This window comes from Sinocyclocheilus grahami, unplaced genomic scaffold (genome assembly GCF_001515645.1).
Source record: "Sinocyclocheilus grahami isolate Dianchi unplaced genomic scaffold, SAMN03320097.WGS_v1.1 scaffold405.1, whole genome shotgun sequence".
NCBI classification, from domain to species: Eukaryota; Metazoa; Chordata; class Actinopteri; order Cypriniformes; family Cyprinidae; genus Sinocyclocheilus; species Sinocyclocheilus grahami.
Window position 1 is genome coordinate 235,494 of NW_015505584.1, and position 19,341 is coordinate 254,834.

The window sequence follows — 19,341 nt, forward strand, 5'->3', positions numbered from 1 at the left end:
AGGGGGGGGGGTGACTAAATGCTTCCTCCTGTCAGTTTAGGTTGGTGGAACACCTCTGACCACATACCATTAAAAACTTGGTAGTTTCTGTAGAAAGTACCTCATGACATACAGTATACGGAAAAAGGTGGCTTGTTTATAGTAAAAAAAAATTTTTTTAAAAGAAACAAATACTGTCACTATGATTGATGCCGTTATGTCTTTCCTTCAGGCAGTTGGTTATTCTTTTGTAACTAGTTTGTGTAAATTGAGATTTGAAAAGATATTACCTACAGGGACAATGCAATGTGAGTGGATGGTCTTGGAAAAATGTCTAAATCTAACTTTAAATAGCAAACCTTTACAGCCCCCATATTTTATGTACATTAAAGCTGCTTGTATATTTTTTTGAAGTTGCATTCCTGTCCACTTATCCATGAGCTTACATAAAATATGCATATAACTTAAAAGATCAATAAATGGCCACCATTTCTTGTATGCTTTCTTAAATTTTAACCACGTTTGTCTTCACTATTTCATTTTATATCATGCAATGTGTATGCATGAATTTAAGTTTAAGTTATGCTGTTTAAAATAGTACAGCACGTCTTCTCAAAAGCATTTCATGTCAATTACCCATTTATTACAACATAATACTTAACAGTAACACAACAGTTTAATCAAATGTCAAAAATACAAGCATATTGCAGATCCACCACAATAAAAGCACCCAGTCTCATGTTCAACATATATATATTTTATTGTAATGACTGAAAACCATCATGTAAAACATCCCTCAAGTGGCCACGACAGGCCAAGTGGAGGAAACAACGTAAAAAAGGAAAAGAGGTGGGCATTTTGAGTAGACATGTAGCGGTGCATGCTGCGAACACGCAACATTCATAACACCACCTACAAAAAAAGAGTGGAGACGAGCACATGAGCTTCACTGAGTTATAACAACCAATTCTGAGAGCAGTTAAAGATCACTACAGTTTTATGCAAAAGTTTGGGCAACCCTCTGAGGCAGCATAATAATTAGCTCTTGCTTTATAAGAAAAGATTGTAGTGATATATCATTCAGTTTCTAGAGAAAGCTGCATAATGTGAAATTTTCAGGCAGAAATTCTTAGTGCAGCAGTATTGAGTTGTATGAAATGAAGTCGGAATGTGAAAAATAGACTGTAAAAGTTTGGGCACCCTTTTAATTGCGTTGATTTCCTGTAGTCAATTCTTATTAATTACAACACAATATTGATTTCATTAGCTCAATGAACCTTAACACTGCGTACCCATCATGGAAAATGATATTTAAGGTAGCTAATTGCTAGTTGTGCTTCTCCTTGATTCTCTACTGGAAAGTAGCAACATGGGAACCTCAAAAGAACTCCCCAATGACCTAAAAACTAGGATAATTCATTAATATGAATTGGGAGAAGGATACAAAAAAATTCCACAAAGGTTTAAGGTCTCTGCCTCCACAGTCAGAAATATAGTTAGAAAATGGAAGGCCACAAGAACAGCCCTTGTCAAGGAAAGACGTGGCAGGCTGAGAAAAAAATATCTGAAAGGCAACAAATATCTGAAAGGAATGGTTAGAATTGTCACAGACAAACCACAGAGCACCTCCAAAGAGCTTCAAGAACATCTGGCTATTGATAATGTCATTGCACACAGTTCCACAGTCCAGCGCACTTTGCACAAGGGACAGCTCAATGGAAGGGTGATGTGGAAAAAGCCTTTTTTTGCGTACTGCCAACAGTCGTTTGATGTATGTAAAGGCTCATCTGGACAAGCAAGAATTATTTTGGAATAATGTGTTGTGGGATGAAACTAGTGCTTTGCATGGTGGAAAAGAAGAACCTGCTCCCTACAGTTAAATTTGGTGGAGGGTCCATCATGCTGTGAGACTCTGTGGCAAGCACAGATACTGGAAACTTTTCAGAGTTGAGGTTTGCATGCATTCCACCCAGATAGAATTCTTGTTACAAGTTCTTAGTCAGTTCTCCAACTTCTTACGGGGTTGTTTATTTCAGCAGGACAATGACCCAAAGCACTGTTCCAAAGGAATTCATGCACAGACACATTTACAATGTTCTTGAATGGCCATCCCAGTCCCCAGACTTGAACATCGTTGAAAATCTATGGATTGATTTGAAGCAGGCTGTCCACGCTCGACAGCCATCAAACTGGCAGACATTTTGCAAGGAAGAATTACCTGATACCTGCAGTCAGGATTCAGGGACTTATCAGTGGCTATAAGCAGCATCTACTGGCTGTTATTTCAGCAAAATATGGCGCTACTAAATACTGATTGGGGCGCCCAAATTTTTGCACCTTTCTGTTTTTGTTATGATTCCCATTGCATTGTTTCTGTTGATTCAATAAATGTTATTTCAGAATTGAAATGTCACTGTACCCATAAGGTATAATCTAAATCCAAATGAAGTTGCTGCTTCGAAAGCCTAGCAGATTATAAATGGAAATTATGTTCATTCTCAGGGGTGCCCAAACTTTTGCATAAACTGTATTACAATTTCTTGAAATTTGAATAATTTTTTTTCTATTAGATTTTAAATATATTTCTTAGTTTAGAATCTTAACACGGACAAAGAGTCTAAACTAAAATAATCCAGTGCATTTAAAAAATTTCCTTTTGTGTTCATGTAGAGGAAGTACCTGTAAGGTGTCATATCTCACTCATCTATGTACTCAAAGGGTTCTGGGGCCTCGGGCTCCTGTTCTTCCTCCTCGATCTTAGGGCCATGAGCGGACACGGGCTCCACGAGCTCCTCCTCTTCCTCACTGGTGTCTTTCAAGATGATGATGCCACCCGTGTGCAACTGGGGCGACAATGTGGACGAAGGGGGTTACTATATGGTGTGACAGCCCAACTATATACTTTCAGGCAAAAATAGTTGTCAAAATCTTATGTAACGCAAAAATCCAGACTGAAAAAGGACGGTTTCGTCTGTAAAAGTGAAATCTTCAGAGGTTTTTTGCAAAAACAAGTGGCTGGATTCATGCCAGCTGACCTCTGAGGACTAAACTGCAGCTCTTAATGCTGTTTATTTAGAGCCATTGGGCAAATGTCTCTCTCTGAAGAGTTTCTCTCATTTGCAGCATGAGCGGTTTTACGGATGAAAACTGTCAAACATTCACAGCAGGCCCAAATTAAAGGAGCTAGACTCACAGGCTTGAAGGGCTGGTATCTGCAGCTGTCAGGCATGGTGAGGACCTTGAGCTGGGCGGCCATGACACGGGCTGGGTTCTCCAACATCTGGAAGTTTGGCTCCGGCTCTTTTTTCTTTTCTTTTTCTTTCTCCTTCTCTTTCTCCTTCTCTTTCTCCTTCTCTTTCTCCTCGTCCTTCTTCTCTTTCTCGGCCTCTGCCTGTGTTTCCTGCATCAGATAAAGAGGAAATCCCTGGGGTTCTGTGGTACATGACATGCAAAAGGTTTCTGGGAGTGCTGTAGGACATGCATACCACTTCCATCTTTTCCTCTTCCTTCTCCTTCTTCTCCTTTTCCTTCTTCTTTGCTTTAGCCGTGATGGACAGAACGGCGGTGGAAACCTGCCAGAAGAATAGCGGGACAAAATTCACCATGATATCTGGGACTTGTTCAAGAACATTGGCTTCTGGTATCAAGTTGAGATTTGACAAGCCAGATGAGAGTTCATGGTACAAGGGTTAAAACTAGGGCTGTGAATCTTTAGGTAGACAGAGATTCGATTCACGATTCATAGGTTTTCGATTCGATTCAAAAACGATTTTTGCAAATTCACAATTCACAATTAAATTCAATTCGATTCGATTATAACGATTTGATTCTGCATTCTTTAAGTGCATTCACAGGATTATTTAAATGCTTCCCATAAATTCTTTAAATGCTTAGTCAGGAGGCAAATTACACAGCAGCCTTTATGGTTAGAGAACAATAGGATAGAGAAAAAAAAAACACTTTTGTCCATTGTTAGATGCTTGTTTAATGATGCTATGGCATGACATGGCATACGGAAAAATTTATGTTAGCCAAGATTTTAAAAAAATTTAATTTTTTTAAAAGCTTTAAAAGCATTATGTATATGCTAACATTTTGTCACACCAGGGGCATAGACATAATTTCAGAAGTGACAGAAATATCAAATACAATAATTTTATGCATGTATGCTTTGCATGTATATAATTATATATTTTACAAGGAATTATTTTCTTCTATATTACTTTGAATTTGCTACAAGAAATCAAATACACTGCTGGACAATAATCAATCATTTGTAATCTATAATTTTTTCCTATTGGCTATTTTATGATTATTTTATATACTACAAACAATTATTTCAAGAGTAAGGTAGAAAATATACTTTATAGTTTCTGTACTGTAATAAATGATATGTCAATTAGCACTGCATCATTCATAAATTGTATTTATTTATTGTCTTAACATTTCAGTTCATTCGGCTTTTTATACAGTTTAGCTGCAGATATAGTCTGGCACGTCTATGAGCGCGAGATCACTTCTCTTTCAGTGCGAAAACTCATTTTCATAAAATAAAATGCTATTATGTTTCACTTTTCCTCTCCATCGGCGAATGATGATTATGAAAGAATAAGCCCGGAGTCTGTTTGCTATAGCAACGAACGCTGCTTTCATGCATCTGATTATCAGATAAACCTCACGCTCTTATTTCAAGGTTGTTTTTAATGCTGTGGTTATTTTAACAGTTTCCTTCGTACATTCGGTTCAACGACATTGTTAAAAAACATTTATCATTCAGTGGAACTGTGCGTATGCTTTTAGACACTTACATTTTTGCTCCGTCCATGCAATAAATACGTAGCTTTCGACTGCTGCTCAGGTAATGTCGTCGGTATGACCGAGAGCCATTGAAAAACTACAGAAAAGTAAAACTACTTCACTTCAGCATTACTGGCCACGAGTACTCAGGAGAGATCACACATCAGCTGCTCAAAAAATGTGTCAGTGAGACGAACGGAGTGCGAGCGCAATCCTCTGACTGCAGGCGGTAAATAGTGGAGCGTGTGAAGGTGAGATGCGAGGCACGAATACTGTTCAAGGTCTCCATTAATTCCTGCTTGCAGTAATTTAACGTGGATATATGTTGAAAGCATTGAATCGCTATAGAAACCGCGATTCATTCGATTCTTAGCGTTTTAAATAGATTACTGTCCGAAATCGGCAATTCACGATTCAAAATCCATGTTTCAAGATCGATGCATATGCATCGTCAGGGTTTGTAATCGATGCATCGAGAAAACGAGTGAATCGTTACACCCCTAGTTAAAACAGACCTTCTCTTTTTCCTTCTCCTTTGGCACTTCCAGAGGTGGAGGGTAGGCAAAGGTGGAGGGTTTGCAGTTGGATCGATACTGCACCTTCGGCATCTGTGAAGACAGAACTTAATTTAAAAAGATGTAGATTTAGAGTTCACCACTGTCTTTTATTATGCTGTTCCCTTAGCAATAGGCTGATGTCAAATAAGTCTTTTATGTGCTTTGTCTGAAAAGTGTCTCGGATCACAGTTCAAACAGCCGCTCCGCATGAGCTCACTAGAGCAGATTCGGTCACGCGAGTACTAAACAGCGCTGTGAGATCCAGTGTGAAGCGCTTGAATTCAGCGATGAACACAAATGACTCTGATTTAAAAGTTTAAAGCCAAACAGTAGAAACACTGTGTGCAACGAGACAGTCAGAAGTCTCTTTTAATCCTCACATTGCCATTATTTACCATGGATTTACTATAGTAACACTCAGAAATTCACACATTTTTACTCATGTAAATGTATTAATGGTATATAATTATAGTATGTATTTGTGAATCTACCTATAGCACGTGTGCATTTATACAGTGTTTTAGTCTACTGTTGTTTATACAAATAGGCTACCTAAAATCCATATAGTTATATTTTTACCATGGTATTGAGGTGCTATATGTGTGGTTTTAACTGTGTTTATCATGATTTAAATGTATGCTTCTATGGGATACCAATGCTTAATAAAAAAAACTTGGTCAGAATAAATGTAACCATATAAAACCGAGACTGCTACAATTTTTACAGATGTTACTGATTTTGATAATGAACAAAAATTAACCTCCGCATCCTAACTCAAGCTACTATCAAATGTGCATTTCTAAGAGACAAAAAGTGATATAATTATTATTAATATTATCAGGCAACCCAAACCGGTTTCTTTATTTGAAACAATATCACTCATTAGAACATGCAGAAACTAATTTCTTTATAATAGAACATAAGTTAACTTCTGTCATGAAAACAAATTCCTCGTATGTGTAAACATACCTGGCAATAAAAACTCATTCATTCTGATTCATTCATTCATAAGAAATTATTTTTTCTATTTAAATCATTATAATGAGCCCAAATTAATGGTCTGGTTTCTACAACTTTCACTTTGGAGCAAAAATCTGGTTTTAAACTTTAAAATAAAGATTTGACATTTATCGTGATAATTATCGATATCGACTGATATGAAAAAAATTATCGTGATCATTTTTTGGGCCATATCACCCAGTCCTAGGTTGTCGCTAAACTGCAGGACAGTGGGCCTTGTTGGACTACAGATTTATAAAATGTTATATCTCGGTTACAATGTAATATATGGTGGCCGTAAAGTGCAAAGCAAATCACAATTCTGCAAACAAAAGTACAAATTACAAACGCAAATGCAAGTCTAAAAAACAAAATACCAATTCAGAAAGCACAACAACAATTCAAAAAACATTATAACATGTCAGAAAGCACAACGACAAATTCGAAAACAAAATAACAAGTCAGAAAACACACTGACAAATCAGACAAACCGGAAGAGGTAGGTATAGTTTGAGACAGCGCCATTGGTTTGGGATTACTCACCGCTGACTGGACGAGACATCTGTCAATCAACGTATACAGAGAAGAACCAGCCGAAGAACAGCAGAGTCGTGGTAGAAAGTTCGGAGATGGTATTAAAGTAGCTCAGTTTAAATGTATTGTATGAATTGCCCTTACTATGGAATAAAAAATACGGGGTGTCTATTTACATTTAGTTAAAAGTGGCTGAGAAACATCAGCTCCAGTGGCACAGACGGCTAAGCACTTGCCCTTGGCTTTTAGATGCGATTGACCCGGGTTCGATCCCACCTTTTGCCGAACTTTTTTTTCCTCCCTTTTCATAATGCCAATGACTAGCACTTATCCATCTGCGCCACTGCAGCTGATGAGTCACAGCCACTTTTAACTAAATCTAAATATATACTCCGTATTGTTTGACTGACAGATGCCTCGTCCAGTCAGCGGTGAGTGATCCCAAACCAATAGCGCTGTCTCAAACTATACCAACCTCTTCCGGTTTGTCTGAATTGTCGTTGTGTTTTCTGATTTGTTGTAATGTTTTCTGAATTGTTGTTGTGCTTTCTGAATTTTGTTTTTTAGACTTGCATTTGCGTTTGTAATTTGTTAATTTGTTTGCAGAATTGTGATTTGCTTTGCACTTCTCGGCCACCCTAGTAATAGAATATAAACTGAATGTTATGTACATTGTGTTTTACATTTTGAGCTAAAGATGATGACATTCTAAGAAGATCAAGTCAGGCAGGCCAGGTGTCTGAGACATTAACCTTTTGTCTTTATGCACTTCCTGACCATTGGGCAGGGTCCCAAGTTAAAGGTGAATGGACAATTGGATTAGCACCTATGCATTTGAATGACACTGTTATGCTGATGAGATCAGGACTGGAGAAATTCTGGTGACGGGCTGATTCCTGTACTGCACTTGCAAGCTTTGTTTAGATTTTCTCCACCTCTATGTATCCCTCCCCCTTGAAAAGTATAAACTCTACTGTGCTGAGCTATAGTCAGACTTGGATGACTGCAGCGATGCACAGCGAGTCCTCAATAAAGAGTAACTTCTGTATGAAAGATATCCCAATGTCTTCTGGTCTCTGCTTCGACGAGGAAAAAGTTTCCTTCAGCCTCCAGGAACAGAATTGGACAATCCTAAACTAACTACTTCACCGATGCTCCAACTGCTGCTAGTTCTTCTTGCATGGATTAATGGTTTGGCTCCATGCTGGATACATGGGTATTAGAACATTTGTCACACTAATGCAAGAGATAAAAATAACCTACAACAACTGTTTCTCTATGTTGAGAAGTCACCCATGTTGAGGTGGCACTGTGTTGCTGTGTAGGTTAGAAGACATTTCTTCTTACCTTCAGATCCTTGTTGAGGCCGATGATAGCTGTGGGGGTGAAGGCCAGAGACAGGAAGTGAGAGAGTGGGAACCAGAACCAGAACTGGGTGAAGACCAACAGACCCACCACAGATGGCATGTGGGTGTGGCCTGTGCGTGACTGCAGAGAGATCGTCATGTTACGACCACCTGAGAAGAATCGGAAAGATGGAGTGTTAGCAAGCTCCTCGGGAACTCCAAACAGCCTCTTCATTAGCAAAGTATTGACAATAGTGGGCGATACACCACCGGTAGAAATGTTGGACTATCGTCTCTATCGCAGTTACGTGCTCACACGACGTTGTTGTGCTACGTGGTCATGAAAACTTGTTTGTTTCCATTTTTAAACATTGCGGTTTAAAAACAAGTGATTTTAAACCATTGAAATGCAATCAGCAGTGAAAGAGAACTAATTTCACTATATGCGCACTATATCTATATTCACTATATCTGACTGTTTCTGAGTGCGGTTAGAGAGGCGCACGCATGTGAGGTCGGTGCTTGATGAGCGTGGGAGTATTAAACGGAGTTATTTTTACTGCTTTGTTGGCCTTGAATGGTTGAATACACACTTGTATGTCAAAATGCCCATCTTTGCAAGTATTCTCTGGCTGTTATTTGCGCTGCAATTTAGGTCTTAAGTGAAAGCAAACCGCTGAGAAAGAAAACGTGTTAACAGTATATAGGAGCCGGGCAGCTCTTAAAGTCACAGCAGTCTAATATTTCTGCTGTCTGTCATTCATGTCAATCAACAAAAACAAAATCAATAAAAGAGAGAAAATCTATCACTGCTCTTGACTAAATCACTTTTGGAACTTTAATAAGAAGAAATATATATTTAATTTACACAGTGAAGAATGTGCAGTGTTTTTATTCATTTGATTATTTTATACAATGCATGTAGCATTTCTTATTTATTCTACTTTTTTTGTCCTATTGCTTGTTTCTTATTCTTATTTAATCACTGCCTGTTTACTTGCCTTCAGTGAGCTTGAGTTTTTATTAAAAAAAAATTTAGGCTAAAATTATTTTTATTTTTTTATATTGACAGTGGTGAAAAGTATATCACATTTCTATGGTATCAATTTTTTTAATATCATAAAGACCTTATTTAATGCAAAATAACTATATCGTGATACATATCGTTACTGTGAAATAAAATTACTCGTTTCGTGATAAGATTTTGTTAAAGGGGTCCTATTATGCTCTTTTACAAAGTCTTGATTTAGTTTTGGGGGTGTCACTCTGCAGCAGCACTACTTCTTCATCGTCTCGTCTGATGCAGTCACTCAACCAAGCGTTCTAACCACAACCTCGCCCCTCCCCAACCCCCAACCATTCGAATTTCTGTAGGCGGGAATAATTTTTAATGATATTCTAATGAGCCGCTTTGTGATATCACAAAGTCTGGAAAACAAACGCTGTAGTCCAAACGAGTCGTTCGTTGTAGTTCTTGAAAAGGGATTTAAAAAAAAACTAAATGACTCCCTTTGGAGTGGACTTTGAGATTTGTAACTTTCTAGATCTTTTTTATGCCCAAACATACACACTACACACTGACTAAAATTAAAAAAGTGAAAAAGCATAATAGGACCCCTTTAAGGTAAGTGTAGCAATCCATGACGCACCACTAACAACTCACTTTTAAACTAAGCAGCTTTCTGTTGGTCAACACAGCAAATTTGCATGTCCAACTTAAACACGAGTGAAACCCGCATGGAGAAATCCTTCACCGAAACTCCAGATTGTGCAGATACCCAATAAAATGAATGGATTTCTCCCATAAAATTTCACCCACAAGCAGTAAATGAGACCACACCTTAAGTGAGCAGATCTAGACCAGAATAAATGACACTGTGGACCGGACTTTATGCTTTTATATAAAGGTCTGTCTAAATAAACTACTCTTGGATTCTGGCTTTGATTCGGTAATATTACAAGGCATATTTTTCATGCCGTATCCCGTAGGTGTGCACTGGTGATATCTTGATTAACAAATGCAGCTTTCAAATGTCCTTTCCTGTCGAGGTGCATGGCCGACTGGAGCTGATACAGGATTGGGATATTAATATGAGATGATGTGAAGATCAAGGCCAAAGACTCCTCCACCCTCAAACACCCTGATGAGCAGACAATAACAGGAGTGAGGGATGAATGCCAGGCCGGAAACAGGTGTGGACATGTCCATTACAATGCACTTTTAAAGAAGATAAATGGGGAGGTATGGTATCATCAGTTTAGAAGATTGATTTGGCTCAGAATGAAAGGCATTGCAGACAAAAGCATACTTCTGTCAGAGCCCGTTAAATTATCAGACTGCAAGTTTCCTGTTGGCATCTACTGTAATCGCATAGGAAAATGATGGCCTGTTTTGTTTATTTTGACTGCAGTGACTGCATGTTACGTCATTTGTGACAACCAATAAGCCAAGAATTCAAACTCTCTGCCAAACCAGGTCATGAATCAAGCGAGGCTAAAAAGAGACTTCAAAATGTTATTGAGGGACAAAATTTCAAGAGAACTTGCCATTTTCAATGAGCTTCAAGAGCTTTCAGTAGGCCATTGATATTACTAGTGCATTTTCTTTTAAAACCTAGTGAGGTGCCTACATAGGCAGCATTTTAAGGCATCATAGGCATGCCCTTGACACAAAGACTCTTCCATAAAGTAAGCAGCATACCTGTTAAAATATAATGGCTAAATTTTAAAGCAACAATCCCAGAATAAACCGGGATACACAGAAATCCTTCCAATGTTGTTTGTGTTGTCCATTTTTGTTTATCAGAGTACTATCATTAGCTTAGCTACATGCTAACACCAATCTCCAATATTTGTATGTGCTATTTTTATGCTTACTGGAGTATTACGGTATAAGCTTAGCAAAATGCTAGCGTCAAAACTCCAAAATTTGAGCAATGTGTATTTTTATGCATTTTGGATTATTGTGATGTTAGCTTAGCAACATGCTAATGTTAAACTCTAATATTTGTGTGTGCTGTGTTTGTTTATGCCTATTGGATTATTGTGATGTTAGCTTAAAGGCCCCGATATACTTCAAGCAAAATCAAAGAACGAACTGATGTGACGTCATTTCGAACAAAATCCAGCCAAAACTAAGTTTCTTGCTGTTCTCTCCATTTTTGGCAGCACATATTTACATATTAATTTAAGCATCGCTTTCATCAGAGTGGGCGGCGTCGGGATGTTCGATAACAGTTTACCGCTGCTCATGTATTTTGAACTCCTAAATGAAGAATGAAAAAGAACTTTGTTTTGAGTATATCGGGGCCTTAACAACACGTTAATGTCAACCTCTAATAGTACGCGGTGTATTTTTATGCTTACTGAAGTACTGCAGTATTATCAAAGTCTACTGAAATCAGATGAGAGTTGATTCTCCTGTGTGCTTTCTCTGATGTGCACAATTTGTGTAGCACATGGAGTTGCTGCCTATGTAGTCCATATCGGTTAAGTTGCATTGTATGCTGTAGACAGGAAGGCAGCTCACAAGGTTTAGGTTTTGGAGCCCATGTAAGAGTGTTTTTGTAAAGCAGTTATTTAATAAGTTACTTAAAAAATACAGCGGTATAGCTCATGTATTTAAATGAAGTGTTCAGGCATAGACCCCTGACTGAAACCTTGAAATCCCCCATATTAAGAACTGTGTCCAACTGTAATACAAATAATCAGGATGCAACACCTACCCAGCATGTCCTAAATTCAATTACCTTGGGCAAAAACAGCACACTGTGTGAAATATTCTACTGACTCTGCGATAACCTATATTGGGTTGGTATACAATGTATGTATTTGCTTGTAGTGGCATGAAGACGTGGTGCTATCTTGTTTCGCATGCCACATTTTTGTCACGATCCTATCAGCATTTTATCAGAAACAGACTTACCTGCCCTGACATGCATACAAAAGGTGTTTTCACCCACAGTTATCTGAGATAAGACTCTACAAAGCGCATTAACCCAGAAAGAAAAATTTAAAATTGACAATATCTATCCATTTCCACATATATTTAAGAGTTAACTTAAGAGAACTGAAGCTGTTAACCTGACCCCAAAACCAAAATAAATCAAAGAAACAAGAAATTCAATGATGCATACAATTATTTGGGAATATTTTTAAATATTGGATTATTTTAAAATAAATGAAGCCTATTTAAAGGTTTTTTATATTTATTTAGTATTTTAATGCATATTGAAAAACATCGTAATAAAATAGCTTTTTGTTTGATAAAGCACAAATTAAAAACATTTTGTACTATGATTTTTTTTCCTTTATATTTCATTAATGAGAAAAAGGTAAGAAATGTGCAAAATAAGAAAGAAAGCACATGGTCTAGTCCAGAAACCTTAAATAGTCAGATCTGATACTGACCTGCATCCAGGATGCCCTGAGCCAGGATGGCCCCAAATTTGGCCATCACATCATCGTGCTTGTCGTTGATCACCTTTGAGTAGAGCTGTCGGAACTGGTTCACCTATGGAAAGAAAGAGTCGATGTACAACTGATCTCTGATATACGACTACTGTGGTTTTCAATTAATCGATGAACGAGAACAGGAAACAACATAGCAGCAAAGATGTGAAATCAAAACTGACTTTATTTACTTCTCTTAATAAATGTTTCTGATCTTATGCTGCATTCACAACAACTGTTAATATCACCGTAATTTAAAAGATGGTATCTCAGGTATTTGACTCGGTTCATTTCCTCAGACTCAGAAATTACTTTCTACAACAATGCACAATGTCAATATGAATTAATTTGCAAAATTTGCTTCGCAAAATATTGAAGAAACATCTAGATTCTGGTTCAGAGGCAAACACACAGTTAAATGAAGTCTGTTCTAAGGCATTTATGACATTCATAATCTGCTTTCTCTCCCCAAATTCTAAGGCCAGGCTCATAAAACATGTGGCTAGCATGAATTAAAGTCTGCCCGGAAGGGATATTTAACAAATGATTGCCATTATTACAACTCCAACCTTTTATTACACCATAAAACAGGGATTTCAAATCAATTTTACTTTCATGTAGCCATAACATTCGCAGCCCAGTAATAATCATGTGGTAAAACTGAAGGAAAAATCACCCCAAGAAACAAGCAAATGTACCGTGACTACACAACCACATTGAAGAAATGATTCGATGAAGTCTGATATTATAAGAGGTGAATATTTATGACTAGAATCTATAATAAACACTACAATGAGAGACTATTGTTCATTTTCAGTCTGTATAGTCTCTCAAGCCCACAAAAACTTCCTCGAGCTAATGTACATCCGTTTATGTGGAACCTCATTGGTGCAACATGTGACCCACATGAATGTATATTAAACATTAGCTGTGATTGTGTAACTCTGGGCCACATCGCGGTCAGGCAAGGACTGAAAAATACAGTATTTTAAGGCATTATCAGTGCTCATTCACACAGATTATGCATACAAATCCCAGGAGCCAAATAATTAACCCCAACCACCCAAAGTCACGCATTCCCCTTACCTTTGGACAGGTGACCTCCGTCTGCTGGATCATGATCAAAGCCGAGGCGATCAGCGCGCCCTGTCTGACGTAATTCACTGGGTCATTGGTCATGGGCTCCAGGAGATTGATTGCTTCCTGTTGAAGGAAATCATCAATGGAAGCATATGTATTATGATTATGGAAAAACAGAAGCATATCCCAACACATGCTGAAAACCACAAATTCATCAGATTCCCAAGTATCTAATCATCTTTGGCTTTGAGGTATAATAATATGGTAGACCTGAAAATACAGAAAGGAAGTAGCCGAGTTAATTTTCCTACTTCTAATTCACAAGCCATAGAGAAAGAAAGACAATTTTTCCCTCAGAAAGGGTCAGACTGGTTCAAGATGGTTATTTAGTGCCACATTTGATCTTCGGGCCAAAAGTCAAACCATTTTGTTTTAAAACAGCGCTGAAGACAGAGCCCAAAATAGCAGATTTGGCACACAGACCACTAAAAGCTAAAGTAACATTACACAACTTACAGTATCCCATCATTATACATATTTCTGCGATTAAGTCAGCAGTTGTTTGGAACAATTAACTAAAAACAAAACCAGTTTGTTTGACAGATGGAGCGGAAAAGGCATTGAAGCAACTCCTCTAGGCACTTGTCGGCACAACAAAAGCAGAAATTATATCACAGTAAAAACAACCAGGTGTATAAATTGCAGACCCAAAGCTGAATTTGTGACCCATTTAAAAGGCCTGACAGAATTGAAAGTGTGGGAGATCTTGGCTCCTAGGCCAGTCCCATTTCCCAACATCGCCCATGACTGTATTTGGGCATCAGAGAGAGATTTGGATTAGAGTTATTATATAGTCAAGACCAATCTTCATATTCCATTTTTCCAGCTCACCCAACGAGCGAGTTGAGTGGCAAATGGCTAGAACATCGTCCAAGGTATCGGCTTTAATCTCATCTCCACTCGAGTGGTAAATGTGCCATCTGTGACTCTTGCACTGGTAATACAATTAGTCACAGAACTGACCTGAGCATGCAGAAGAGCAAATAACTCAGGATTGTTGTAAGACAAGTTCAAACATCTCTCTTGGGGCCTGGCAGTTCCTGCTCAGCTGTCTTCTTGTCTCATTTAATCATTTTTCAGTTGTCTAACCTTTAACAGTCATATCAGGGCTCCAGACTGTGACTAAAATGGCCACAAATGCAACAACAATGATTAAACAAAAATTGATGTTGTCGATATATTAAAAGTTGCATCTAGAGTACCTGCATACATCCAGTATACTCATATAAGCTAATATATACTATTTAACAAATCTCAACTGCCTGTTTTTTTCCATAGCAAAAACGTAACTATATTTAATCGCAGAACTCTTTAAATTAAGTTATGTATACAAGTATGTCCAAATGTATCCGCATACATACACTATACTCACATAGGGCGAGATATATAGTATCGTCACTAGTGTTGTCAAAAGTCCCGGTACTTCGGTACCAAGTCGGTACTAAAAAAATTAAAACGTTACGGTACCAGGTAAGTACCGTAACGAGTACCCAGTAAACCCGGTTCTTGATGTGCTATCCGAAAGGTGCGCAGATGCACTCTCTTCATAAAAGCACAGAGACGTGGCGACCTCAAAATGAGGAAACAAACCAAACTAACAAAACACTTTAAAGACAGACACCCAGATCAAATGAAAGAGTTCAAGCAGGTAAGTTTCATTTAAATTTTTAATATTTAGATCTTCTGTTATGAATATTTGTACATATTTTAATTTTATTGTCGAGTTGAAATAAAATCGCTGTTAGCGTAGTTAATCGTTAGCATAAGTGCGGCAGTTTCCCATACATTGATTTATTTGTGGCGCCCGCCACAATATCAAAACTGACTGTCACAAATAGATTTTCCAAAAGGCTTTGACTTCATTGATATAAAAACACACAGTGCTCATGTTTATTCACTGTATTTCTGAAGGAAACTGTCTTCAGAAAATTATGGATGTCATTTTCATTTCATCTTGCTTGTAATGTCTGATAAAGCAGTGTTTGTGAGCGGAGCGCTGCTTTGTGTACAGCGTTACCGGGGAAACCTCGATCTCTCCTGCTCTACAAGCGCCTCCTGCTGGCAGAGAATTAATTTGCATATATATGCCTCCACAAATAGAGTGCAAGTCTGTGGGAAACACTGATGAACATTAGAATGAAGTTTCTTTATTAACTATTTAATGCTCCTATACCTTTTATTAGGGTAAAAAAAAAACAGGAGGACATGATGGTATTTACTATTTTTACACACCAGAGGCTTTTAAATGAATTGTGAATCTAAAATATGTGTGTTAGAGAATGTACAAATGGTTAACATTGTTATGTTTATAACTATCAGTCCGTCAGAAAGCAGTTCTGGGCTTTTTTTTAGCTAACTTAGTTGTTATTCTTGGCTGGATAACTCTAGCAGGTTTTAAAAGCCCTTTAAAAGTTAAATATTTACACCGTTTGGACTAAATGAAAGTAGAGTCAAATTTGATCTCCTGTATAGACTTTACAATAAGATACCATTCATTAACATGACTTCATGTTATTTAACATCAACTTACAGTGAGTGAACAATATATTTTTACAACATTAATTAATATTCTTGAATGTTATTTAATACAAACACTTGATCATTCGTGTTTGTTCATTGTGCACTAAATAATTTTAACAGATTGAACTTGTGATTTACATATTAGTAAATTTTGAAATGAACCCTAAGAATAATTGCTATAACTATTGTTTATTGATCGGTCATGTTATCTAACACATGGAGTCTTATTGTAAAGTGTTTTTAATACTACAGCTTTCATCTATTCGATATACACTTGACTTAAAATATATGTCATCTTATCTAAATTTATTATAAAAGCTGAGGTTTGTTATTTACTGAAAAGTTATATTTTAGCTGGTGTCAATGATCTAATGTTGCATTTGGTCAGACTCAGCCCATTGCTTTACATAAGTATGTTATATTTTCCTTTTACAGCTGCAGGAAGATCATGAAACACAGCAGCAAACCCTAAAACAGACAACAGTTTACAGATGTTTTTTCAGTGTAAGCAGAACTATGACAAAAACTTTTGGGTGAAACTTGTTTACTTTTTTTCATACTTTTATTACTTGCAGAAAAACTTGAAACAATTTTAAATAAGTATAAAGAATGGCATTGATTTTTGTACATTTTATTTTTGTTTGACTTTATTCATAAAAATAATGTGTTTTTTAATTAGCATGTTTGTGTGTTTTGCTTTGGAACCGAAATTGGTACAGAGAACCGTGGATTTTCACTGGTATTGGTACCAAATACTGAACTTTTGGTACCGTGACAACACTAATCGTCACAAAAAGTAAACTATTTGTCTGTCTTTATATTGTATTGTATTGAGCTAATATGGACTAACAATGATCAGCTGTATTTTTATTAACTAATGTTAACAAAGATTATTAAACACTGTAACAAATGCATTGTTCATAGTCAGTAAATATTAGTGAATGCATTAAACATAGATAACAAATGGAACCTCATTTTAAAGTGTTACTGAAATATCTATACACAGAAGGTATATATTTTAAATGAACATTAACCTAGATGAAAGCTGTTTGAAAGTTCATGACATCTACTGTTCATACTAGGGTTGTGACAATGAGGACATTTTCCCACCGGTTAATCGACACGTGACGATACCGGTAATACTGTTTCACCCAGGGGGTGGTGTTCGTTTGGGGTTTCCCTCTTTTCCTCGCTTTCCTTCTCTTTTACATAGATTATAATTGCCCAAGCGCATTTTACTTTCACTTTTGAATTAGCGGCAATTCGACATCAATTGCTTGAATGGACAACAACAAAACAGTACAACGACAAGCTCACTCATATTAAACATTGAACTTTTGTTAACAAACCGAATAAAAATACAGCATGCTATAGGCCTAATATAAAATAAATAACTTACACAAAGTTAAAATTAAAAAAACTGAAAATCAGCAAACACTGTGGAACCAAATAAATAAGAAATGGATTTAGTTAAAAAAATAAATAAAAATAAAAAAATAAAACTTACAAAATCAACTTAGATACACGGCAAAAGTCAACAGGCTTTTCAAAATCCAAAATATCACCAAATGCTTTGGATTTTGCTTCGAAACTAAATCTTCCACCATGGCCTTGTCTGTCTCACCTCACTCTTCTCGTCGGTCAGCTGGACTCACTCTCCTCACGTGATAAATGAACTCTGACTCCTGCTGCTGATCTGTGATGCAACGGTCATTGAGCAGCCGCGTTCAGTTTTTAACTGTAGAGTCTGTTCTCCAACTGAACTAAATTATTTTTATTACTATAAAAAAATCTAAATGACGGTGGGGGGCCGTAACCGGTGCTGCGGCGTAACACCGACTCACAGCAAGCCTAGTTCATACCATTGTTTACATAAATTTTTATATCTAAATTAATATTTAACCTTTAAAAAAAAAAAAGGAGTGTTTTTGTCATGGTACTGAAATTATATCTGTATTAACACATGACAAATTTAAATTATTAAACGCATTAACAAGCTAATTCAATGAAACCGACTAATATCAAAACTCACCTTGTTCCCAGTGCCAGCACAACAGATGCCCAGAGCCATCGCAGCGCCGCAGCGGACGTGGGGATTGTAGCTCTCAGACAGCAGAGAAACCACACTGGGACATTGTTCTGGAGTCCTGTAGACACAAATACAAAACACTTGAAGCGGAGACCATCCATTTCTCAAAACGGTTTATTTGCTCTGACAGTAATACTTTGGATCGGCTGAAGGAATGCGAGGTTTTAGTTCTTTATTCAGAGTTTATGCAAAGGAACTATTAAACTGGTGCGCAGCCAAACCGTTGTCCGTAACACAAAAGATTAAATCTTGATTAAACAGTGTTTCAATTCATCAAGTATATTTGAAGTTGCACATGAGTTTACCACGAATAGACCATAAAATGATCAGAATAGGACTATCAGGCCTTGTGACAAGACTTTCCAGTCTAATATTTTGTACTTAAGTCATAATAGAATATTTTACTGTTCAAAATGTGGTTCTTTGGCTTCCAATACAATTCAATGAAGTGTAGAGATTCTCAATGAACATAAACTGCCATTTCTATGCTAACTCAATCAGTGTTGAGGAACATTCTCAAATTGCCTTCAGTCAAACTACACTTTAAAAAACAACAACTAAATAGCTATATTACAAGGTATAAACACAACTTTACTTACAGTAACTACACATTGAAAAGTTGTCAACAGTGTCAATCTTCTGTGTTATTTTTAGACTCAGAACATAAAGTCATTAAACTTATAATAGAGAATTAGCACTTCTCATTGACTTGACTCTCAATGAATGAATGCATGAACGAATGCATGAATGAATGAAGCACTGATATAGAAATTCTGCCAAAAACCTTATAAAATGTCTTTGTTGTGGCCGATAATGGAAGCAATGGGTGATATTATGATTCTATACTGCTATATACACTTGTATAAAGTGGCATGCTTAAGCTCCAATCTAGATTCGTAATTGCTTCAAGTGAAATCAGGCATCAAAA

General features: G+C 37.0%; 1 protein-coding gene across 1 annotated transcript; it reads right to left on the reverse strand.

Annotated features, from left to right (window-relative positions):
* Nucleotides 1–721: 721 nt before the first annotated feature.
* On the reverse strand, nt 722–18,491 carry LOC107550672 (26S proteasome non-ATPase regulatory subunit 1-like). Its single transcript, XM_016232014.1, has 9 exons — nt 18,357–18,491; nt 13,751–13,867; nt 12,623–12,725; nt 8,214–8,383; nt 5,292–5,384; nt 3,465–3,551; nt 3,173–3,379; nt 2,659–2,822; nt 722–891 (listed from the first exon to the last, which is right to left on the reverse strand). Exons 1-8 carry the CDS (start codon nt 18,393–18,395, stop codon nt 2,676–2,678), a joined length of 963 nt encoding a protein of 320 aa, XP_016087500.1. The 5' UTR covers nt 18,396–18,491; the 3' UTR covers nt 722–891; nt 2,659–2,675.
* Nucleotides 18,492–19,341: the final 850 nt, after the last annotated feature.